This window comes from Tachysurus fulvidraco, chromosome 4 (assembly GCF_022655615.1).
Source record: "Tachysurus fulvidraco isolate hzauxx_2018 chromosome 4, HZAU_PFXX_2.0, whole genome shotgun sequence".
Classification (NCBI taxonomy): domain Eukaryota; kingdom Metazoa; phylum Chordata; class Actinopteri; order Siluriformes; family Bagridae; genus Tachysurus; species Tachysurus fulvidraco.
Window position 1 is genome coordinate 7,164,319 of NC_062521.1, and position 26,584 is coordinate 7,190,902.

At 36.7% G+C, this 26,584-nt stretch overlaps 2 protein-coding genes across 17 annotated transcripts in view; one reads left to right on the plus strand and one right to left on the minus strand.

The window, feature by feature from the left end:
- LOC113655310 (arginyl-tRNA--protein transferase 1) overlaps nt 1–14,873 on the minus strand; it is a 74,929-nt gene extending 60,056 nt beyond the window's left edge. The window contains exons 1-3 of one of the 12 annotated variants that reach the window (XM_047812398.1): nt 14,633–14,873; nt 14,419–14,540; nt 1,361–1,424 (exon numbers count right to left, since the gene is read on the minus strand). In XM_047812398.1, the coding sequence (XP_047668354.1) occupies nt 1,361–1,424; nt 14,419–14,503 (149 nt within the window). In that variant the 5' untranslated portion in view covers nt 14,504–14,540; nt 14,633–14,873. Of the gene's footprint in view, nt 1–1,360; nt 1,425–10,720; nt 11,033–14,418; nt 14,541–14,632 lie in introns of those variants that run through there. The other 11 variants (XM_047812399.1, XR_007140390.1, XM_047812404.1 and 8 more) reach the window with 11 other exon arrangements.
- Nucleotides 14,874–15,219: 346 nt separating this feature from the next.
- Nucleotides 15,220–26,584, plus strand: part of tmem63ba (transmembrane protein 63Ba) — a 37,117-nt gene continuing 25,752 nt past the window's right edge. For 2 of the 5 annotated variants that reach the window (XM_047812705.1, XM_047812710.1), the window contains exon 1: nt 17,528–17,867. The gene's annotated coding sequence lies outside the window, so the exon portion shown is untranslated. Of the gene's footprint in view, nt 15,308–15,335; nt 15,450–17,527; nt 17,868–26,584 lie in introns of those variants that run through there. The other 3 variants (XM_047812708.1, XM_047812707.1, XM_047812709.1) reach the window with 3 other exon arrangements.

Genomic DNA, 26,584 nt, shown 5'->3' on the forward strand with positions numbered 1-26,584 from the left:
GGCACAAATATTCATTTTCACCCAACATACAATTTTTAGCTTTATACAAAAGCAACTGAATGTTCAGATCTGATTGGTCAGAAGGCTTGAGTGTGGAACTGTAAGCTGTTTAAAAACATTTAAATCCTAATGTTAAAAAATAAAACATCATTAATCTCATGCATCAATATACCATCCTGTAGGCTTGCTGTTTAATTTTTATTGCTTGATTAATAAGTCTTTTTCCACATGCTTAACATTTCTTTAATTAATACCATTCACCTGGAAAATAACTGGTTTAACAAAATGTGCATTGCATGTATACATCAGTTAAATAAATTAGCTATTTAAACTTGACGGTGCAATTCCAGTATTCAAAAGCAAACTCAAGGGCTCTTTTTTTCCAAACTAACCGCCTTTTCTTATGCAAAATGTCTTGCTCCTGTGATGATGCATGACAATGTAATCATGAATTTGTTTGTTGTCTCCTTGATGCATGAGGTCCAATAAGGTGATGTCTGGATTCTGTTACATATATTTATTTGTATAAGTGCTCTGGTTAGTGTTATTTATCCGTGTTGACTTGTGCTGGATCTGTAGCACTGATTCATACTCATTCTTTTGTTTTCCTGGCAGTGTTCTGGTTTCCTTATTTTGTTTTCAACTGAGCACAGCAAGTTTGCTTTCTGTGGCATTTGTGACATTACCCATTAATCAGTGAATAAAAAGTAAACTTTTTTTAAGATTTAGTAGTATTGATTAGAACTGAGGTTGACTAACAGATTTATGCCAAAAAAAGTTTTTAAATATTAATCTGATTAATACAAGTTTATTTTAGTGGACATTTTTTAAGTACATTTTACTTTTATATATAATGGATATAGTGGACGTGGTAGCTTAGTGGTTAAGGTGCTGGACTACCAATTGGAAGGTTGTGAGTTCGATTCCCACATCCACCAGGCTGCTATTGCTTGGCCCCTGAGCAAGGCCATTAACTTGCAATTGCTCAGTTGTATAAAATGAGATAAAATGTAAGTCGCTCTAGATAAGAGCATCTTCTAAATGCTGGAAATGTAAAGGTAAGTGGGGTATTAAAAACCCTTCTTTGTATTTGCCCTTCCTTCAAACCACCTCAGGTTTTCCCAGAAGGTCTATTTATTACCAATTTTAAATATCAAACATGAACAATAACAAAAATATACTTTCATTAAAAAAATGACTTTTCTATAGCAGCTTACTCAATGTTTTATTCCTTAAATAAATAATGCTGACATAATAAATTTTGCATTTAATTAGATTATGTTGTGATGCTTTCATCACCAACAGGCTGCATGGAGAAATTTAAAAAAAGCGTTCATTTAAGAAAACTATTTGTACATACCGTCTCCATCCTCTGTCAATGAGGTCTTGGTAGTCCTGGACTGTCAATGAATGGGCCCACATACCTACATCAAGTGAATAAATAAAATAAAATATAAAAAAAATTAAAAAATAAAAAGATGAAAAAAAGAGGGGGGAAAAAGAGGGGGTGAGAGAAGAGTAATTTAATTTTCATAGATATCCATTAATATTATTAACACAACAGCAGGGACACTTTCTGTCAAGTACACAAGTTCTCTTATTAAACAGTGTATAATAATAATTTTAGGCTCCATCACGGCTTCAGTGCTTCTGAACAAGTATGCTTCTGGTCTTAACAAAGACAAAATGATTGAAATGGATGCTACACTTAAATAGAAATGTAAAAACAAACAAAGTGCTTAACATTTACTCATTGGGCAGATGGTTTCATACAAAGTCATTTCAAGTCAGATAAAACACAATAAATCATATGAGCTGTTTAGTGTAAAATTGCTTTGGCCACAAGAAAAACATGAGACTCCCAAATGCAGGTTACTAGCAAAAGAAAAGTTTATTCTCTGAACAAATTTACAAAAGTACGTTGGTTAGGAAAAGATGCCGCTGAATAAGAACATGAGTGTAATGATTTGAAATGACACGATGCGCAAAAAAAAAAAAAAAGATGATCATTGAAATGTTCACTTTACATTATATATGAAAATCAACATTCTTTGAAGTGCACACTGATCCAACAAAATATAAAGTAGACAAAAATATATAGTCACTGGAATATATTATATTGGCTGGGCTTTATGAAAGAGCTCTTCAACATCTATCACACAGTGTTAAAATCTACACTGCCTTTTAAAAATAAACTAAAATAAGTGGTCACATTTGGGCATTTTAGCTGACTTTGTATAGAATAAAAACACTGTCAATAATAATCGTACGTAATTCAAAGCATTGTGTGTAAATTTTAATTTAGTTGTGCGTAATTTAAAACTATTGTACGTAATTATGTTTTTTGTGGAGTTGGATCCCAAAATTTACGGCCACGACAGTTTACAGATACGAGAATTTGTTCAAATACGACTCCAAAATGTACGACTATGACAGTTTACACACACAACGCTTGTTTTCACAACACCTCTTTTTTACACACGAAAACGGTCTGCGAAACAACTGTCAAAAATACGTCATCACGTTCACCGGCATTACTATCCGAGGGAAGATGAATCGATTCCACGAAGCGTGCATGCACCCCGCCCTCTTCTAAACCACTCATAGAAAGCACTGGCGCCGAAATGGCGGGTTAGTTATCACTAATAACAGAGAGAATTTTGTGCTAACACTTTAAAATAATGGTCTGTTGGTAACGAGTGACTATGCAGGAAGTAATAGGTAGTACTGCATTAACACTGAGCTTAATACTACAAACTAATATGGAAGCAAGATGAACTAAGCAGTATAAGTAATAGCAAAGGGAATCGAACCGCGACCCTGGAGCTGTGAGGCGAACGTGCTAACCACTAAGCCACCGATATGTTTTCAACCAATTAATCTTGAATGTCCTTTAATACCACCCATATCATAGTCTTTAACCAGCTGTGATTTCTTAATATAATGAGTTTTGTTTTTCCACAGAAATTGGAAAACGATCGAATTAGCTTTCTTAACATTAACTGTAGAAACATACAGGGAGTGGCATGGATAGATTATTTTGGAAATAGCTCAAAGATTTCCTCATATCTTTTAACTGGTTAGAAAAGTTAACGTCTTCTCTTCTAATAGCATTTTTAGATAAAACTATTCCTAAATATTTCACTTCGTCTTTAACCTAAATTGAAGAGATGATAGAGTCCGTTGATGATCGAATGGGAAGTAGCTCACATTTTTTAATATTAAGGGTAAATCCTGAAGCTTTAGGGAAAATCGAGACTGAATATAGGGCAACATCAACCATGAATTTATTCTTTAAAAGGATTGCTGTGTCATCTGCAAATTGACTAATTTTAAATTCCTTTAGATCCCATGCAAATCTGGGTTATGATTAATGAGTAATATAAGTGATTGAGTGGCTAGAATAAACAGTTTGGGAGAAATCAGGCATCCCTGCCTAATACTGCAGAGCACTTCAAACCTAGGAGTTATACTAGGATTCAGGGATACAGAACTATATGTCAGTATAAAACATCTTAATTATTTTACAAAAATTACTCCCAAAACCTAAAAACTCTAAGATTTCAAATAAAAAAGTATGTTCAACAGTATCAAATGCCTTGTAAAAGTCAAGAAATAAAATAAAAACCATTATTTTAAAGTGTTAGCACAAAATTCTCTCTGTTATTAGTGATAACTAACCCGCCATCTCGGCACATGCGGGGCACACGCGCGCTTCGTGGAATCGATTCATCTTCCCTCGGATAGTAATGCCTGTGAACGTGATGACGTATTTTTGACAGTTGTTTCGCAGACCGTTTTCGTGTGTAAAAAAGAGGTGTTGTGAAAACAAGCGTTGTGTGTGTAAACTGTCATAGTCGTACATTTTGGAGATGCATTTGAACAAACACACAAATTCTCGTATCTGTAAACTGTCGTGGCCGTAGATTTTGGGATCCAACTCCACAAAAAACATAATTACATACAATAGTTTTAAATTACGCACAACCAAATTAGAATTTACACACAATGCTTTGAATTACGTACGATTATTATTGACAGTGTTTTTATTCCATAACTTTGGAGCTCCGTGTCTGGTTCCTGCTACACAATTATATTATATTATTATCATTTTATTGAAAAAAGCAACCAAAAAAAAAAAAAGCCACATTCTGTGTGTTAGTTACTCATTTAGCCACAAGTGGTCATTTATACCAAATTTGTTGATTCTATACTATTATAAAATATTTTGGGGGTTTTTTCAGCCCTAGTTAGAACAAATAAATGTTATTTTATTAATGTTATTTTGTCAGCATGCTTTTATACATTAACCGATTAATGTTATTTTTATACATTTAAAGTTTGACCTGTTTAGATCATATCACACACTCACTATTAGGGCTGCACGATTTGGGGAAAATGTCATATTGCGATTATTGAGATCAATATGGCGATTGCGATATAATAAACAAATGGTATCATGAGTCAACTTGCTTGGTATGCATGTGTGTGTATATATATATATATATATATATATATATATATATATATATATATATATATATATATATATATATATATATATATATATATATATATATATATATATTATATACACATACACACACACGCATACATACACACACAAACATACACACATACACAAAGTAAATTACCAACTTATATGCAAGTATTGCACACACCATTATTGATATTTGGAGCAATATTACATGTAATTATTAAACTTGATTCCCTTACATATACATTTGCTTTTAAGCCTAATTATTAATTTTGATTATGATGTGATTGTGACAGGGGAAGAGGTTTCAGGTTGGGGGTAAAGAGTTTTTTCTGTCACCACTTTTGAATAAGAAACAATATCAAGGCTATAAAACTTGTCAAAACTCCGTGAATCACAAAAGTATCAGTGAGAAGTTGAGAACACTCGTTTAAACAGTGCATACACTCGAACTTGACTGCACATCACATTTTCTACTTTATTGATACTGTTTTTAATCGTAATGTAAAGACCGGTCATCGGGACATAATCTGTCATGTACAATAAAAGCACCTGCGCATCGACAAGGAAATATCATTTAACACAAAAAGCCGCCTAGACGGTGGACTTGCGCTCAGGACTTTGAGCAGCGTGTGGACGAATTTTTTCTACGCACACACTATTTTATCTCTTGATAACAGTCCGCTGCTAACTATAAACACACCGTTGAAATGTAAAACAGAGCATTGCAATAGACACACAGGGTTATAACCGTAGAGACGGAGCGCACTATGTTCTTTAGCGGAAGCAATACAATTAGGTGTATACAAACAGGCGTATGAGACCTGTAATGAGCAACAGCGCAAAGCTGCGAACTCGTTCTGAATATTTTAAAGGCGTAACAGCTGATGAAAAAGCAGAGACAATTGTAGACGAAAATGAATAGATTTTATCTTAGTTTTTATTTTATACAAAACATTTGTGTCTCGTCTTTTTTCGTCAACAATAATCCATATTAATTTAGTCTTAGTCAGCGTTTTGGACAGTGGTGCAGTCTTGTCATCATCTCATCTTATGAAAAAAAAGGTTGTTGAACATATTTGGCCTTGTCTCGTCTGACGAAATTAACACACATAACAGAGGTAGCATTTTTTCTGGCCACCAGTTCAGTGTCCGTCTGCTCGGCATCCATCTTCACCCGTTCCGCGCTGCACACCGGAAAAAGTCACATGACCATACGCGCCACACATGCCACTGCCTAAACTGAAACTCACTAGTTTAGCAGATAGCAGATTAGCGGTGTAGCAGATGAAATAGGCAAACAGCTTTCAGAGAGAATGGGTTGTCATGTCCACACATGACAACCCATTTATTTCATAAAATCCCAGCATTTTGCGTCATATAATCGCACAGGCTTGATATCACGATTGCGATATGATTAATCGTGCAGCACTACTCACTATTCTATGAAGTAATAAGCTCGTATTACAGCGTGCGAATCTCATAAAGGCACAGCGTAATGTGGTTAGTTTTATAGCTGATTTAAAACAGATTTCTTAATCAGGTTTCAGTTTGAGTCATGCAAATCTGAGGACAGATCTTGTGCTTGTGAATCCAGTGTATCATGTTTAACCACTTTGAGTGATATCTTTATCACTATGGAAAAAGCTTTCATTTCTTTCAGCCGTGAGCTCGCATGACCTGGGAAGACCGGCCGGCCAGGAATGAACAATAAATCAGAGCACAAAACCTGCTAATTACATGCATACATATCAGAAAAAGCTGGAAAACTAATAAAAAGATGATAAGATGACACGCTCTATATATGAAAATATGATTAATGCAAGTAATATAACTACACATGTAATACACTGTAAGATTAGGGGATGGTGAGATCTAAAATCTATATTGTTTTGTTTAAGTGATGAACTAACCACATTTCGAAAGTTGTAGCTTCAAATAAAACAACTAAAAAGCTTCTCAAGTCTAAAAATGGCTTCAAGCTACAAAATCTCGATGAGGTAAATTATATTCAAAGCTCCATTATTTCAGCCTTGGCATATTTTTCTCGATAATAACCTGAAACTAAAATAGCTTTAGCTCCATTGTGAAATGAATTAATTAACGTCCATTTTATAATGACTCAATTTTAAACAGTGGGATAACAATTATTTGTCTAACACATAAATGCTGTTACAATATAGCCCACATCTTGTCTTTTCTCTCTTATATCTGGTCGTTCTGTGAGGAACATAAACTTGTGTTAAAACAGTGCAACTCTGCAGTGCATCATTAAAAAAACGCTGGTTTGGATGATGAAAATCAGACCTCATGCACGTCCACTTTTCGCATTGTGACGTATTGCTCCATCTCTACTTGTAACTCATCAAGAACAAGAGCTACACACGGTTCCTCACTCCTCATGACTTGACATGTCATGATATAAGAATTGATGGTGATTTAAATTTACTGGCGGGACGTTGTGAACCAGTTGTAACGATCATTATAATGGCTATTTTATTCCTCCAGCAGGATTAAATGCTTTGAGTTCCATGCTTTTCTCTAAAAGCTCACAGTGAATGATTTCTCTAATATTATCAACAGTAGCACTTTCAGCTACACAAAAGGTCATTCTCTGCTGATTAAAGCAAAAATTAAATCACTTTATGCACGTGAGATTTGGCACATAAGGTGACCTTATGTCCAAACCGCTCCACGGACGATGCCATTGCCACGGCCCTTCATTTAGCCCTCACCCATCTGGACAATAAAGACACTTTATTTACGAATGCTGTTCATAGACTTTAGTTCAGCATGCAACACAATCATCCCTCAGCACCTGATGGGGAAGCTGAGCCTGCTGGGACTGAACACCTCCCTCTGCAACTGAATCCTGGACTTCCTGACAGGGAGAACTCAGTCAGTCCGGATCAGAAACAGCATCTCCAGCACCACCACACTGGAGTGCCTCAGGGCTGCGTGCTCAGTGCACTGCTGTTCACTTGCTGACTTACGACTGTGCAGCAACGCAGATCAGATCATATCATCAAGTTCGCAGATGACATGACCGTGGTGGGTCTCATAAGCAAGAAAGATGAGTCAGCATACAGGGAGGAGGTGCAACAGCTAACTACCTGGCGTAGAGCCAGCAACCTGTCTCTAAATGTTAAAACTAAAGAGATGGTTGTTGACTTCAGAAGAGCACAGAGCGACCACTCTCCGCTGAACATCGACGAATCATCTGTAGAGATGGTCAAGAGCACCAAATTTCTTCGTGTTCATCTAGCGGAGAACTTCACCTAGTCGCTCAACACCAGCTCCATCACCAATAGAGCCCAGCAGCGTCTCTACTTCTTACAAAGTCTGAGAAAGGCACATCTCCCTCCCCTCATCCTGACTACGTTTTACAGAGGGACCACTGAGAGCATCCTGAGCAGCTGCATCACTGTCTGGTTTGGGAACTGTACCATCTCGGATCCTGCAGTGGATAGTGGGGACGGCTAAGAAGATCAATGGAGTCTCTCTTCCCTCTATGATTGACATTTACACCACACGCTGCATCCGCAAAGCCAACAGCATTGTGGATGACCTCACACACCCCTCACACTCTTCTCTCTCCTGCCGTCTGGGAAAAGGTACCGAAGCATTTTCCACAAGCCATCAGACTTCTCAATAACTGAAACTGAACTGTACTGAGCACAACATACACATGCACATCACCTGTATGGACTGCACAGACACACTTCCAATAGACATCCATAAACCAGGTACATGCTGTTTGCATCCATCCACATGTTAACATGCTGTTTTTGCACACTTTTTTGCTCTTTGCACATACTAACATTTCAGTTGTTTGCTGTTTTGCACTATCATTATCTCATGTAACTACTGCTATAACACCGTGTTCATTCTAGTATTACTGCACGAAATATTGTAGAACATACAGTATTTACACTGTTCGGGCACTGTTTCTGTTTATTGTCTTTTGTGTATTGTCTTGTAATTTTTTGTCTGCACTGTCTTGTCCATCTTGTTTGCACCCTGTTGCACAGTTGCACTTTATGTGGCTAAGACTTACTAAGACCTTAGCCCTGTCTTTGTTTTATGTAGCACCATGGTCCTGGAGAAAAGTTGTTTCATTTCACTGTGTACTGCAATACCTACAGTATATATGGTTGAAATGACAATAAAAGCTTCTTGACTCTTGACTTGACATAATGATTTAGAAGAATGGTCAGCATTAAATTTAGAAAAGCAAGCCAGAACAAACCCAAAATGACAGACAAAAAAAAAACGAATCTTGAAATTACTGGAAAAGTAATGAAACCTTAAACAGAGGAAGGGCTGATCGATCATACTGTAGGAACATAGGCATAAACTATAAATAAATGCATTTGAGTTCACTTGTAATCGGTAACATAAGTTATTGAGCATTTAGGGGTCTCTCATTGATCGTTTCACACTCCCAGCTGCCTGTGCACTTTTCCATGAACTTTTGTAGAAGGTTGAGGGAGTCATTACAAGCAAACGAAACGCACTTTGCACTTTGCGTGCAATCGTTAAATTACCTGCATGAAACACTACACCGAGGCATTGACGGGAATGCCTCTACTGCTGCCAACACTAGTCCTTCTTGTTACTAATTTGTAGGTTCAATTACCCATAAAAGATACTTTATACAGTAAAACACGAAAAACTAATGCAGACAACGCGACTCTGCTGTGACTGTAACCTGGTCAATTTCAATAGTGAATCATTTTGTCTGTTTGGATGGAAAGTCTGCCTTTAACTGTGTGTGTCCTCTAATATTAGATTTCATACACATTTCCAGCATTTAGCAGACACCCTTATCCAGAGCGACTTACATTAACTCATTTTTATACAACTGAGAAATTGAGTAAAGGGCCTTGCTCAGTGGCCCAACAGTGGCAGCTTAGTGGACCAGGGATTGAACTCATAACCTTCTGATTGGTAGTCCAACACCTTATCCACTAGGCTATCAGATGCCCACAATAATCTTATGTCATCAATGAGGCCTTGTGATATGCTTTTCTCAACACCAAGTCTGGTTGATGAGCTGAATCATGATGGATAGATATTACAATTTATCCCTTGCATCCAATTTTAAGCATCCAGCCCCTCGTGCCATGCCACTGTGGATTATTCCCTAGAACAACTTTACTTGCAGTGTCCAGAAAATATGTACATATAGCAGACAGTGTCATGTGAACGTGTCTAAGGTTTGTTATGGTCCAACACACAAGTGTACCAACAAATTATTTTGAGGGCTGTGAAAGCTTTTCATGCAGCAGAATCCCTACAACACTGTCTGTCAGCATCTCATCAGAGTGGTTAGTAGGTTTGGACCCGGTGTTATGATGATGTACATTCAACATCGTTGTTGCTCTGGCAAGATCACGTGATGTTTGTCGAGTGGCGCGTGCGCAGGTGACTGACAGGACGATGACAGATGTAAACTTTTGTTAGCATCAACTCTTCTGTTCATTTCTTCCTTCAATTTTCATCAAAAATAAATTAAACAAATTGAACACACGGTGAAACAACATTAACCCTACTCTACATACGTTTAAACAGACATACTAAAATAATTTATTTTAACAAATAAATACCATGAAACACATTCCACATTGTGAACTTTTCCTGTTATGGCTCTCTGATGGCTTCATTTCAATGTAGATAAAATCCTACATGGCGTCTTATAACGCACTGATGTTGTTTTAATTGGGTGTCTTATAGTGGTGGTAGAAATAAGGATGTCAGTAGGGATGCACATTTTCATCCCATGCTAACGCTAGCTAGCTAGCAAATATACTTAAGTCATAGAAACAACGTCGAAATTTAACCAATTAAATGTCCAATAACAACGACGGTGGTATTATAGTTGTATCAGTCACAGCTCTGTAAAACAACCATTTAACATTAGCAAACGGCGCTATGTTTATCTGTCTGGAGCTAGTTAGCTACATCGAGCTAGCACAATTACAGCTGTTCCAACTAGCGAGAACTCACCATGACAACGTAATTTATTTTATTTTAAAGTTAAACGTTAGTAAGAGCAGCTACATGGCTGTTTCTGGCTGTTTGTTTTCTAGGATAATTAGAAAATTGTTCAAAACACCACTGAATCCGAAATGGGGGAAAAAACAACTGTGGAAATGCGCGTTCAAATGTCAATACCAGGTAAAGACAAAAATTAGCGGTTTTAAATAAATGAACACTCACCGTGTGAAAAATTACCAGTTGCATTTTTACAGTAACCGCACCGGTGGCCATCATCACCGCCAAAATACTCCACTACACTGAGAGAGCCACCAGCAGCCATGTCGCAGAAATCTAACCGCACTTCCGTCTGCTAACATCCATCCATCCATCCATCCATCCATACAGGGTTGCCAGATTGCTATTTTTCGCACCGTTTTACACGCTCTACCTCTTCTGAGAAAACTGCTAAAATGTTTGCATTTCAAATTTCCAAGTCTTGAAAGTGAATAGACTATAACACTGGTATTTGTAATGCCGTTTTGATGTTTTGGACACAAGATCATTTACAAACATTTTGTTTTGTACAAAAATGTTGTTATAGATCAATTTGCAAGAAAGACAAGGCAATCACATGTTGGCGTTTTCTGAAATACGCAGTCAGGTTCATAAATATTTGGACTCTGGCGATAACAATGATTGTTTTTTTGAGGTACTGTCTCTTACAGTGGGTCGGAAATGAAATTACATTAAGTAATCTCATAGAAAACCTGTATTACACCCATAAGGTTTTCCCATTGTAGAGTAAACAGTAAAAAAAAAAACGAATGTAGAAATTAAAGTTGCCAGGTCTTTAGTTTCTTCTTGTACAAGGGGTGCCTTAATTTTTGCTTTATGCAAGTGAAATGCATGCTAAGTGGACCTTAGGCCAGTTGACTGAATATTCCACGTCTATGTTCTAAAAAAAAATCTTTTGATTTTCTTTCCAAGTTTACTTTGAAACAGTGTGATGCATCGTTCAGTTGTGAAGCATTTGGCTGGATCGTCCTTCTTTTTCTCACACATAAAATTTCTGCTAGAACTCTGATAAATGTGTTTTGATTTTTTTGCCTAATGAGCCTTACTTCACTGGCAATGACAGCTTTTTGTACTTCATATTGAGAGTTAACAGCAACTTAAAATCAAGTCTAAACTATATTGGATAGAAATACCTTTAAAGTCTGCACATTTTCATTATTTAACCCTGTAAAGCCTAAAAAAATCTATTTTTTTGGAAACTGAAGTGTTTACTGAGTCTTTAAACTGTTTATAGTTTTACTGACCACAACAAAGTTTCAAACATTTATTTTTTAATTTATTTCAATGTCCAAATAGTTATGACGCTGACTATACATTCACAGAGCACTTTATTAGGAACACTATACTAAAGGTATTGATGTTGTAGTGTAATATTCATCACAATTACAAATACAAAAATTTTATTTGAATTTCAATTTGAAAATGTTTGTCAAAAATCTAAAATTCCCATGAGATAAGGGTCCTGTATAATTTACGTTAAAAAAATTATACTGGAAAGCAACCTTTGATCCTTGCCAATTGTCATATAACCATCAGAGTTCTAAGGATGTTTAGAAGACAATCTGACTTGTTAACCAAATCACAATGTTCCCTCAAAGTTCATGCGAGCCAAAAGCTGCTAGGAAAGCATGGTGTGCTTGGTGCAAAAATTAACACAAATATCATTTCAGAATAATCTGATCACAGGGGTTGCAAACCAGTGATTTCTGTGACCGTCCCAAACCCGGATAAATAGAGAGGATGGCGTTAGGAAAGGCGAGACTCTTACGGAATAGGAATAGAGACTCTTACTGTTGGTACAATGACGGAAAGGTAGAGAGCTGGCGGACATGATGGAGAGAAGGAAGGTAGGTATACTGTGTGTGCAGGAGACCAGATGAAAGGGGAACAAAGTATGTAATATTAGCAGGGGATACAAACTGTTTTATTATGGTGTAGATAGGAAAAGAAATAAGGATAGGAGTGATCCTGAAGGATGAGTATGTGAGGAATGTTTTAGAGATGAAAAGAGTGTCAGTTTAAAGTTAGAAACTGAAGGTGTAATGTTGAATGTCATCAGTGGTTTTGCTTCACAAGTAGGCTGTGAGTTAGAAGAGAAGGAGAGATTCTGGAGTGAGTTAGATGAGGTGATGGAAAGTATTCCCAGATGGGAGAGAGTAGTGATTGGAGCAGACTTCAACGGGCATGTTGGTGAGGGAACAGAGGTGATGAGGAGGTGATGGGCAGATTTGGTATTAAGGTAGGAACCTAGAAGGACAGATGGTGGTGGACATTTCTAAGCAGATGGAAATGGCTGTAGTTAACACTTATTTTTAGAAGAGAGAGGAACATAGAGTTACATATAAGAGTGGCGGTAGGAGTACGCAGGTAGACTACATTCTATGTAGACGAGGGAATCTAAGAGAGATTAATGACTGTGACAGCATCGGATGGAGGATCAGAGGAGAGTAAAGATAGAAAAGAAGACCAAGTGTTGGACCAAGTTGAAAATAAAGAATGTTGTGAAGAATTCAGACAGAAGATGAACAGGCTTTGGGTGGTCAGGAAGAGCAGAAGTGGTACAGCAGAAGTGATCAGGGAGACAGGTAGGAGGGCTTCTAGGTGTGTCATCTGGATAAGATAAGGAAACATGGTGATGGAATGAGGAAGAACAAGGAAGTGGATATTTGTGAGCAGCTTCATTCCCAGTAAGAGCACTACTGATGGAATTTTTGCTCTAAGAATGTTAATGGAGGAGTACAGCGATGGTCAGTAGGAGCTGCACTGAGTCTTTGTGGATTTAGAGAAAGAGTATGACAGGGTGCCGAGAGAGGAGCTATGGTACTGTATGAGGATGTCAGGAGTGGCAGAGAAGTATTTAAGAGTAGTTCAGGATATGTATGAGAGGAGTATGACAGCAGTGAGATGTGCTGTAGGTCAGACATTGGAGTGCAAGGTGGAGGGTGGGCTACATCAAGAATCGGCTTTGAGTCCCTTCTTGTTTGCTATGGTGATGGACAGGTTGACAGATGAAGTCAGACAGGAATCACCGTGGACAATTATGTTTGCAGATGACATTGTGATCTGTAGTGAGAGTAAGGAGCAGGTGATGGAACACCTGGAATGCTGGAGGTCTGCTTTGGAAAGAAGAGGAATGAAATTCAGTTGTAGTAAGAAAAAATACATGTATATGAATGAGAGGGAGGACAGTAGGACAGTGAGATTACAGGTACTGAGGTCAAGAATGTGCAGGAGTTTAAGTATTTGAGTACAGGCTGGTTGGACTGGGTGGAGAAAAGTGTCAGGAGTGTTGGGTGACAGAAGAGTGTCAGCGTAAATCAAAGGAAAGGTGTACAAGACAGTAGTGAGAACAGCTATGCTCTGTGCTTTCTGCTGTAGCAGTGAGGAAAAGACATGAGGCAGAGATGGAGGTAGCAGAGATGGAGGTAGCAGAGATGAGGAAGTTGAGGTTCTCTTTAGAAATGACGAAGGCGGACAGGATTAGGAATGAGCACATCAGAGGGACAGCTCATGTTGACTGTTTTGGGACAAGGTCAGAGAGGCTAGATTGAGATGGTTTAGACTTGTACAGAGGAGGGAGATGGTTATATTGGTAGAAGGATGTTTGAGATGGAGCTGCCAGGTAAGGAGTCAAGAGGAAGGCCAAAGAGGAGATATATGTGTTAAATAAGGACATGAAGGTAATTGGTGCGAGATTAGAGTATGTCGAGGATAAAGTTAGGTGGAAACAGATGATTGCGACCTGTTAGGGTTAGGGTTAGAAGAAGAAGAAGAAGAAGAAGAAGAAGAAGAAGAAGAAGAAGAAGATCATTTCAGAATACTAAACTTCACAAAGAAGCATTTTCACCTTAATATTCACTTACCATAAGACACTTTCCCCAATACGTTGTTACAATATCCACAACGATATCCAGATTTTATGCCTTTAACCTCCACAATCGAGTGCATGCTCCAGGAACACACTGATTACAGCGCACACCGCTGCCTAAGATTGGGATTTTACCTTTATATATTTATTTATATTGTATATGGTTAATAGCTTTATTACAGATTAAATAGTGTTTAGCTCCAGATTACCTCACAACCTCACTTCTTCCGCATACGGACAAAGACTCTGTAGCAAAAGAACTACCGAAGCATCATTACATGGACTGATTTGACGTTTGTAAACAAAGCATGGAATTCTGGGAAATAAGGCTTAGGGGCGCATTATGTGCATAAAATAACCTCGGTAAAGCGCAATATAGTATCTTTAAAATATAAAACTCGTCAAAAATTGTTATAAAACAACTGTTTTTGACAAATTTGTGCATGCCTTTTCAGCATATCTCTGTACCTTGAAAATAGTCACGTGACTATACTGACTGACGAGGCATTCTATACAGAAGTAGGAACATGAATCGGTTCACCAATAAGAGTCGGCTCGTTGAACTACCAAAAGGCTCTGTGGCATTTTCAATGGCAAGGCATGGATTCAAATTTCATCAACTGCAATGAGCATTGTGTACAAAAATACATGCGCATTGTGCTTGTCAATTATATCTATTTTTATTAAAATTAATAAATGTCAAAATTTTCATTATTCATTCCATAATAAAATATAATAATTCTTGGTGTGTGATTCATTCAAAGATTCGACTCCTTCAGAAACGACACTCTAGTGTTGGCTGGGTCAAACCACGGATTTCGTTTCCATCCCATAACTGTCTGGAAAGCTGGTATCCCGACATCAATTCTTCTGAAAGTCGTCATGTATGTAAACAAAAAGGTTTATATTCCCCCCCTAGTAAACAGGTATAAATAAGAATGGTAACAATGAGTTTAGCATCAATCCCACAGATGAAGCCTCCTGACAGGGGAAGTCCTGGACAGAAGACCTCGGTTGGGTGACTGAGTAAGTTTGAGCACAAAAGGGAGAACGGATTTAAAAAAACAAAAAAAAACATTATAAATTCTTAGATAAATTACAGTCATTCTGTTCTCCATGTTTATTACATATTGTTATAGTCAACTTAGTCCTGGGTGATCTAAACGGTTCTCCCAGGTCAGATTGTATATATTCCTATATAATGACATTGCAACAAAATGGCAGGACTTTTAATGTAAAAATAAAAAGTGCAGAGAGTATCCTACTACTGCCCAGTTCAGGGCTTTCTGTCACCCCTGAGGCTTCCCATTAATGCTTCAGGAGCTTTAATATTATACATTTATCTCAATGACACATTTACATTTACATTTACAGCATTTGGCAGACATTTATACACATTTATAACATAAACATTGCTTTTTCTTTTAAGCTGGTATCTGTATTTAGTCTGTTCCTCACCATGTCAACATGTGCATGGTAAATTATGCTAAGTACATAATTATTTACTATTTTTATATATTTAAAATATATATATACAGTGTTTTAATCAGTTTAATCAGAATTGTGGCTATATTAATATATGTCTACTAGATGTCGCTGTGGTACAAGGTTTTAATGAACTATTCTTCATGTATACATATTAAATAATCATAGAAGAACTCCTGTTAATAATAATAATAATTATTATTATTATTATTATTATTATTATTATTATTTAATTCTAAGACAAAATAAAACTACTTTAGCTTGTCGTGGTTATGATTTAGGACGAGGGTTGAGAATCACTGTTCTTATGGCTTACTAATACTGACTTATTAATGAACCCTTAAGCTTGAATTTTAAAATAAGTTCTAAGATTGATGTATTCAAAATAAATCAGAAATAAAGGTATTTATTTAACATTTTAAATAAAAGAAACGCAAATTAAGTTGTCATGTTGAATAATGTTTATATATGAACACTAGGGGGCACTGTAGGATAATTAGCTAGCTGGTCTCTAAGTTGTCCCACTGCACTAATGTTGCTGCGTTCGTATCCCCGACAGGCTGCTGTGTTGCCACAACCGCCTATTCTGTGCTTGCTTCATGCATTACACAACCTCTTATCCCACCCCATACAATTAATCCTCAGACCTTGTAATTATGAGTTTTTATTTAACTTTAGTAAATGTATTGTTTGCATGCCACTAAATGAATAAATTGTCAGATGTTTACACCAAAATAAATAGAGCAGCATAACATTAAAATTAAAAGCAAATACATTATTATATATAAAACACACACACTTAATATAAAATAAATATATGTAAATCATTCAAAATACTAATAAAGAATAAAGTGAGAAATAAAACAGAGCATCAAGTTGAACACCATATGTATATGTAGTGTGTTTATAAATCACAGAGAGATGGTTACAGGTAAGAATGATTTCCTAATAATGTGGAAATAAATGAGTGTTAGTAAATGAGCTCTGCTGTCTGTCATGAAGAGATAATAAAGATTAAAATGTGGCAAATGTGGAACAAATAATGATGAAATCCCGGCACCTTTAAACTATCACTGTTGGGATTTAGAGTAAAACCTGTAAATCACTCTGCTTCATATTCTGGCTTTTTGGTCCATCTATAAAATCACACAATTAGCTCTGGCCATAATATTATAAAATGGTATAGTTTCTATACTAACAAATAATTTACAATGAGTAAATTATTAAAAGATCAACAATAAACAGATCTTTACAGTATGTTTGTTTAACTAAGATGTCAAATTGCTGTTGTGAAGCTTTCTGTGTTAATAAATAATATTTAAAAAAGTACAATAAGTTCATTAATCAATAAAAAACCTGAATCATTGACAAATTGATGTGATATAAGAGAAATGATATTACATTGGGAATCTAACACAGCAATTTGTCAATGATTCAGTTTTTTTTTTTTTTATAGAATTACTTTCGGGTAAACACTATTTAGGGGAAACAGCATATCTGGCTACTTTATAAAAAAAAAAACATTATGCATTAACAGTCATGATTCTGGAGGTTATAAATAGCACTGTCTTTATTTATTTTATTTATTGTTGTGGAGTGATTTGTCGTCATGGATCTGGCAACCCTTATCGGCCGCCCCACTAAAGGCTTTCAGCTAAACCAGTCAGTTCGACGCAAGTTTTATAGCTCAGCTGGCGTATTTATTGTGTCATTTAACACACTTAAACTATTTTTTCTACAGTGTCAATTTCTAGAATCGTTTAGGAATGGATAATGTCGCATTTTGTTTTGGTTTTGTCTTGGGTCGGTTTTGAGCGTTTGTTCTGTTGATACATTAGCAGAGGGCGTCCTGGATATACACTTAGCCGAAGAATCACATAACGAATCGGTTCATTCGCAGCCTGAGAGCTAGCATTGCTGCTAACCGCTGCCGCGCCTGCCTTTCAACACTACAGTCAGGTGAGTTAACTGCCTGCAGATAGATTCTAGATATTTTTTTTATATATACAGATAGATAACACTAATATTCTGGCACTAATAATATGAAAATGTTTCGGCTACTACAAAGATGTAGTTATTACTAGCCGTTTCAATATTTTTCATTGAAATAAAGCATTTTATCTGGCTAGCACGCTAGCTACCCAGAAAGCTTACTTTATTTAAATGGCTGTATGTTTTTGCCCCTGTGAACTGGACGGTTGAGAACCGGACAGTTGCTGGTGGAGAGAAGGAGCTGGATATGAGGTTCTCTAAGGTGGAGGAGACTGACAGTGTGTTTTGAATTGACCTATAAAATCCACAGCGGAGTGAAACATGATGCTGCTTTTATTTAATTTGAATTATTTTAATTTATTTCTCTCACGACACGAGTCTTAATCCTACAAACAGTTTCTATTATGGTACTGATTGTGAATTAGATCCGAGTCACCAAGTGATCCGTTTAGGAGCCGATTCGCGAGATGATGAGCGGCTTTGTGCTAACTTGAATCACTTTCTCTGAAGCATCAGAGTTAAACAGCACAGTGAAAACAAACAATCAATCCGAATGAATTGAATCCGGATACAGATTCCAAACGTACTATGCGTGTAGTCGTTTAGGTTCCCTAAACATTACAATTGAATTCAGGTATTCATTTACACGTACATTACACACATCCCGAACAAAATTGTAGCTCAAGCACAGAACACCTATAGTCGCTTTTAAACCACTGCGCAGGCGCGCATGGTATTTTTTTTAAACCGATTGAGAAAATAGACAGATTCAAGACTTTACATGGCTTCTACTATTTTTACCGGCTTATTTAAAACCTACACCATCCCTTTCGATTCGATGGAAAATTTCATTCAACTCGATTGAGGTGTATACATGAAGTCTTTTCAATCCAATTACTAAGGGATTATATGGTAAACACACTGATTCTTCCATCACTGGGTTCTCAAGGTTGTGTTCAAGATGTTCTTTTTGTTTTTGTTTTTTTTTTAGAGTTTTTTAAACCTGTCTTTATTAAAAGTCATTATTTATTATTGAGATGTTAAGCTGGAATTACACTTGACAACAAATCAGTTTCCTTGCCACTAAAATGAAATATTTGGGATTAAAATTCAGCAGCATATTAGCATAAAGTTTGTCGTAGAAAATGAATGATCTCTAGTTCTGAACGTGTGAGCGTAGCATTCGAGTTTGTGTATTTATTTATATTGTCTTACTCAACAAGTTGGACTATTTGGGGAAACAAATTCTGTAAAAACATAGTGTTTTTCAGTGGAAAACAGGACTGATGCTAATTTATTCAGCTGTTCAGCAATTATTACTCTTAAGCATGATTCCTCGTTTACATCATATTCGTTTTCCATTAAAATCCTAATTGGCGGTTTTAATTGTGTGACTTAAAATTATGGCGGAAGTAAACTCACTGCCCCTCTGCGCTTCAGCAGAGTTCAGTTTTAGCCAGTGGTTGTAATTGAGAAGTGCAACAAGCATTAGTACTGGTCCTTTGTCCCAGACTGACACTGCCCTAATCTCTGAGGACTTTTTGGTCTAATACAGTTTGTAAGCATGCTTCAAGGCAGTTAGTTTTCCAATTCAAAATGTCGTGCTCTGTCTGTGGTAACTGCTGGTAGTCTGTGTAAATAATATAAATTCAGTGTGTAAATAATATAAATTCAGTTAAATTTATTTCTATAGTGCTCGGAAGGGAACCCATCCTGATCTGGGTGACCCTGGACAGTAAATAATGTCCTTTCTACAATAGATAATAGGTGGAATTGTGCAACTGAGAGCTCATGAGGAACTAATAGTTCAGTGTAATTTCTGAGTACATTATAAACTTACACTAATTCCTTCCTACCAAATTCTTCAAATGTTTACTGTTCAAGGCCCGAGTACGAAGCTGACCAAAGCCCTAGCAGTTTAAAGACTGTGTGATAGTCTCCAAAAGTGGTTCTATTCACAGCAATTCAAGTAGATCTATTCCAGCAGAGTGCACCACCAATACCCCTTTTCCACCGGAACGAACCGGGTACTGGTTCAGAGCTAGCATTGGTGCTGGTTCAAAGTTGGGTCCACTGGCGAACCTTCTAAGAACGTGAACCATATACAGTGACGTCAGACTCGGCCCTGTGATGGCGGAGTCTGACGTCACTGTATATGGTTCACGTTACACAGCAACTTTAGGGCAGCAGCAGCAAACACAACATCAACAATGGCGGATGTTGCTTTACTGTTAATGTAAACTCCAACCAGGATTAGGGTGTCAGGATGGATCAGACGGGTCAGGAAAAAAGTTATTACAGTGGAAATCCCAAGACTGGGAGCTCGGGAGTGGCGCATATAGCGAGAGAGAGAGAGAATATTAGATATGCTTGTAATCATGTGATGGTTAAAGACAGTGTACATTATGTGCAAAGTACATGCAGGGACAACAGCAGGACTAGCTATGGCAGCATAACTAAAAGGGAAAGCCAGAAGGTGACACAGACACGAGGGCTTCCTTGGACACAAAGCATTCGGCCACTCCACATTCAGCAAACCTGAGCGACTTGCAAGAGTAGTAACAGCATTCAAACGTCCCAGTTCACTTTAGGCCCATTACTAATTTGAAAGGTTACTGCTTGTGGTCCTTGTATGAGAACATCTGTCTTGTTAATGTTAAGCAGGAGGAAGTTATTAAGCATCCACTGTCTAATATCCTTTACACAATCAAGCTGCTGTCTGTTGTCTGACTTCATCATCGGACAAACTTCTTTTAATGCGACAAACACATTCATGTTTTTGTTATGCATAGATATCAGTAATCATTTTATTAACACTAAGTGCTGTAGATGCAAGAAATATTAACAGCTTCAGATCAAAGGTTGCAGCTGTGCATTCACTATTATCTAATTTTGTGCTAATTAGGTTACTAAAACTGATTCCCTGATGGTTTGTGGACTTTTGTTTAGCTTGGGAAACAGACACTTTCTACATTGTGAACCATAGGTGTCGACTCATTGCAGCTAGCTGATGATCGGATTAGCCTACTTGTCTGCTTCCTGTCCCTGGCTCTGGATTGTCACAGATTAACTCTGCCTGTTCTAATACTATGTGCTATGCTACAAGAAATGAGAGCAGCACCTTCCTGAGTGGGATAGACACCGTCCAGTCCTAACATGCCAGCCAAATATTTTTGAATTCAGCCTCTTTGAGTACCCTGATAGCAGGTAATTTTGCACCTTTACTAAGGGTGTTTTCACATACAGTTCGTTTTAAAAGAACCAAACCCAGTTCACTTAAAGTGAGGGATCTCTTAACAATATAGTGGACTCAAAAGAGAACCCAGTTCTCTTTTTGTTCCTCTTTAGTTTTGAAGTGATCTCAGACCCTTTCGTGCAGCAATGGATTTTGGGTATTTGGTCTATTTATATATATATATATATATATATATATAATATTTTATTGTTATTATATATATTATGTAACATTATTCACAATAACTAATATGTACAGTATATAAAATTATATATATATATATATAATGTTAAATATTCTTAATTATACATATATATTAGTGCTGCATGATTAATCATATCGCAATCGCGATATCAAGCCTGTGCGATTATATGATGCAAAATGATGCGATTTTATGAAATAAATAAATAATAAATAAATGCGTGTGTGGACATGCCTATTTCATACACTACACAGCTATCTGCTAATTATAAAAAAAAAAAAAAAAAGACCAGTGAGTTTCAATTTAGGCAGTGGCACGTGTGGCGCGTATGGTCATGTTGTGACTTTTTCCGGTGTGCAGCGCGGAACGGGTGAAGATGGATGCCGAGCAGACGGACACTGAACTGGTGGCCAGAAAAAAATGCTACCGCTGTTATAAGTAGTGTTAATTTCATCAGAAGAGACAAGACCAAATATGTTCGTCAACAACCTTTTTTTTTTTTCATGACTAAGACAAGACGATGACAAGACTGCACCACTGTCCAAAAACGCTGACTAAGACTAAATTAACATGCATTATTGTTGACGAAAAAAGACGAGACGAAAATGTTTTGTATAAAATAAAACTAAGATAAAATCTCTCTTCATTTTCGTCTACAATTGTCTCTGCTTTTTCATCAGCTGTTACACCTCTAAAATATTCAGAACTAGTTCGCTGCTTCGCGCTGTTGCTCGTTACAGGTCTCATACGCCTGTGGCTGCAACACGAAACCGCTGAACAATTGTATTGCTTCCGCTAAAGAAAATAGTGCGCTCTGTCTCTACGGTTAGAATCCTGTATGTCTATTCCAACGCTCTGTTTTTCATGGCATCGGTGTGTTATAGTTAGCAGCGGTCCGTTATCAAGAAATAAAATGGGGTGTGTGTAGAAAAAATTCGTCCACACGCCGCTCAAAAAAAAAAAATAAAAAATCCTGAGCGCAAGTCCACCGTCTAGGCTGCTTTTTGTGTTAAATGATATTTCCTTGTCGATGCGCAGGTGCTTTTATTGTACATGACAGATTATGTAACGATGACCGGTCTTTACATTACGATTAAAAGCAGTATCAATAAAGTAAAAAATGTGATGTGCAGTCAAGTTCGAGTGTATGCACTGTTTAAACGAGTGTTCTCAACTTCTCACTGATACTTTTATGATTCGCGGAGTTTTGACAAGTTTTATAGCCTTGATATGGTTTCTTAATTAAAAGTGGTGACAGAAAAAACTCTTTACCCCCAACCTGAAACCTCTTCCCCTGTCACAATCACATCATAATCAAAATTAATAATTAGGCTTAAAAGCAAATGTATATGTAAGGGAATCAAGTTTAATAATTACATGTAATATTGCTCCAAATATCATCTATAATGGTGTGTGCAATACCATGTATAACTTGCATTAAGTTATATATATATATATATTTATATTATACTATATTATATTAAATACTCTGCACACCTACAGTTTTGATCTTAGGCTTTTCATTAATCAGCATTAATGTGCTATTTTATATTTTAATTTGAAAAATGTTTTGCATTTGTTTGTTGTTGTTGCTAGTTTGAGTTTAGAAATACAAATTTCAGCATTATCAGTAATCTGTGTGTGCATTTTCCTTGAGAACCAAGCAAGTTAACTCAAGATACCATTTGTTTATTATATCGCAATCGCAATATCGACCTCAATAATCACAATATGACACTTTCCCTAAATCGTGCAGCCCTTATATATATATATATATATATATATATATATATATATTAGTATTTGTTGAGAATAGTGGATATAGCAATGCCATCCTCTTTCCAAATATCAATAAGCGCACATCTTTCTTCATAAGACCACACGACTCCGTGACCTACCATGGCGAAAAGTTTTGTGTTTTCAACAGTCACAATGACGGAACACAGCTGCAGGTATGGCAAGCCTACAGGGACATTTGGCGAAACGAAACGCAAAGCGAACCGGGACCTCATTGCTTTCACATGTCACACACAAATCGAACCACAAACGAACCGTACTCAGACCACCTCCGGAGGTGGTCTGAGTACGGTTCGCTTCTGGGTCCTTTTAAGGGGTCTCGGATCACATGGTTTGTTCACATATACACACTGAACCGCTCCGAGAGTGTTTGGAGGACTCAAATGAACTAGGTGTGAAAACACCCTAAGAGGACATACTGTATGAAACAGACTTTGTCATTTCTCAGAAGTCTTTATTAATTTCAATAAAACTCATATATCATGTCGTCTGTGCCTGTCAGGTGGATGACGAGCTCTGTGTGTTAAAGCAGGGTGCAGCTCTGCAGTACAACCCCAAGGCAAATATGTCATGATTAGATTTAAACTGTAGTTTCTGCTTAAATTCAACCAGTTCCAGTATCTATGCTAGTCACTCGTATTTGATTTAACGTCACATATGGTTTCATACAGTTTTTTATTTTTTTATGCTTTGCTAGTGTAACAGTTTAGCAATTAATGGAGCACATACACATAACCATAAGAGTGAAAATGTGGGTTTGGAAAATGAGGCAGTTAGTAAAATGCGTTGATGATGATAAAAGAAATATGTATGAACAGAAGTCTATTGAATGAATGATGCTGAAGATGACGTGAGAATTCATGTGTTGCTGGATAAGAATTGCGTCGAAATTCCGAATCATTAGTGGAATCAAACTCCTTTAGGTTATTATCTGCTTTGTTTAACAATACACAGATTATAATTTTTTATTTATTTATGGTTTTGAATTTTTACTGAGTAGTCCAATTGCATTTCAATCAAATGACTGATTAAAGTAGCATGTCCTTGCACAATATAATGATTCTATAACACTATGAGCTTTATGAATAATACAAAGTCCTGATGTGGATTATATAATACTTGTATAGTATCGACCCATAGGCTTATTGTCTCTTCACCTTTTTATATATTTTTTTTGCCTTTGTCCTTGTGTAACATGGGTACAGATGAATGGGCATTTCTGAAAGGAGGTCTGAGCAGGTTTGAAAAAAGAAGGAAGTGACTAAATCCCTTCTACTCAAATTTGCTACTGGAGATAAAGCTTCTGATCCATTTGTGAAGGCAGGTGTCTGCTCCTTGGATAGGTGAAATTGCACCTTTACATGCAAACTTCTACCAGTAACAACACACATGCAGTTATTTTTCTGTCATATTTTATTTGTGAACTTATGCACATGTTTGGGTTTGCTTGTTTTTTTTTTTTTTGTTTTTTGTTTTTTTTTTGTTAATTTCTACATTCACATAATTAAAAAATGCTGGAGGGACTGGTTTACGTATGCTCATAGGTTCACTGTGGTTCAGCAAACTTTTGTCAACACCCCAGCGCGCGCGCGCGCACACACACACACACAGACACACACACAAACGCGTTCAGTATCATAAAATACAGAAAGCAAAATTTGGCCATAGTGTTGACTTTAATGCAAGTATCTTTCTGTTACTTCTTACTGGTAGGCATTGCTGTTTTGATTATTTAACAACTGACAATAAAAGAGAACATTTTGGGTTGTTTTGTTAAGAGATTTATGTTTGTTTTTGTTTCGAGTTTGGCAGCAGTGCACTTGGTACTTGGTAGAGGTGATGGCAGCACTAGTAAAGTTTTAATGAAATTAATTCTTCACTTTCTATAAACTCTCCTTCACTCCAAGTAGAAAGAAACTATTTGTTTTTGGTGACTAATCATGAGCTTTGTGTTTTGAGCATGAGCAAAAACTACATCTAGATAAAATTACAACTGTTTTATAAACACTGTTGTGTACAAAAGGTGGTTACGTCTGCCTGTGTTTTAGTTGATGTAGTGAAAGGAATAACTGCATCACACTGCTCTTGTACATCTGTCATAAACCTCTCACAAAAGATAAATTGGGAGATAGATCTGATCTTGCTGGGACTCACTGCCACCGCCCTAAAAGCTTTAATATGCCTCTCGACGAAGCATGTTAGTGCGAAGTTCTTCTGTTTCATTATGCCAGGTTTTAGATTCATGCAGCTTCTGCATATTCCTGTGCTGTGCTCCACTGAACCGTCAACTAGTTGGAATAGGGAAGTTTAAAACTATTTCTGTAGCTTTTAGTTGTAGTTAAATTGAAGTTAATCATGTTGATGGTACATATTATATATTTCTTATTCATGATTATTTAATGGCAAATTAATTTTTTTTCCTCTATACCAGGGGTATTCAATTAAAATTCAAAGAGGTCCAGTTACTAAAATTTCCTCCCAGCAAAGGTCCGAATCTTATATTGTCACTTAGTATAGTGTACCCTCATGTTAATAAAATCAATAAAGCACATACATTTCTATATAATTTATTGTTAATTGTGTATTGTAAATATTGTTCGTGTTTTCAAAGTCTGAACTTGTATGGCACTTGAATGGAAAACAGTACTGTAGTTCTTCTTTACTACATGTCAAGTAACAGACAACAGACACTGAATTTCTTCTGAATAAAATAAATAAAAAGTGCAAACACAGCTTTGAGCAGCCTGAACTTAGGGCTTATATTTCAAGTAATGTAAAACATTCAGAATCTTTTGAACAAAATTAAATTGCTTTTAATCTTTAAGAAAAAAATTAAACAAAAGACTTTTTTAAACATTAATTACATTAATAACACAGGAACCTTAGGCAAAGGAACAGGGCAGAATTTACTGAATAAAAGAAAAGTGCAGAGCTTTGAGCAGCTCCCTTTTTCCTCTCTCCATTCCACCTCTCCTTACTCCCTTTCCATCTTCCGTTCCTAGTGAGAGAAATGGGCATGTAACTGTCCTGTCAGCAGTTTGAATCTTAATTGTCCTGCCAGTGTAATTAGGTGCATTACTGCCATCTTCTGCTCTGGAGTATGGAACAGAAACAATCTGTTTTTGGCTTGACTTCTGATAACGCTCCTGTCGTAATAACTAGATTAACTGCACATGAACGAAAGATTTATCTTTTTATTAATATCAAAGAGCTTAAATAATCTTATAATATTAGATTATAATAAGGAGATGCTTAATATGATAATATTAGAATTTTAACGGGTCCGGGCAGACCTGTCACTCGGTCCGGATCTGGACCGCGGTCCGCCATTTGGTGATGCCCGCTCTATACATTGTCTTATGTCTTATTCCCAGGAGCTTTTATACATCGTCTTTGATTTAGGACTTTGAGTGATGACCCGTTAAGGACTTAATCCTACCCCAGAACCAC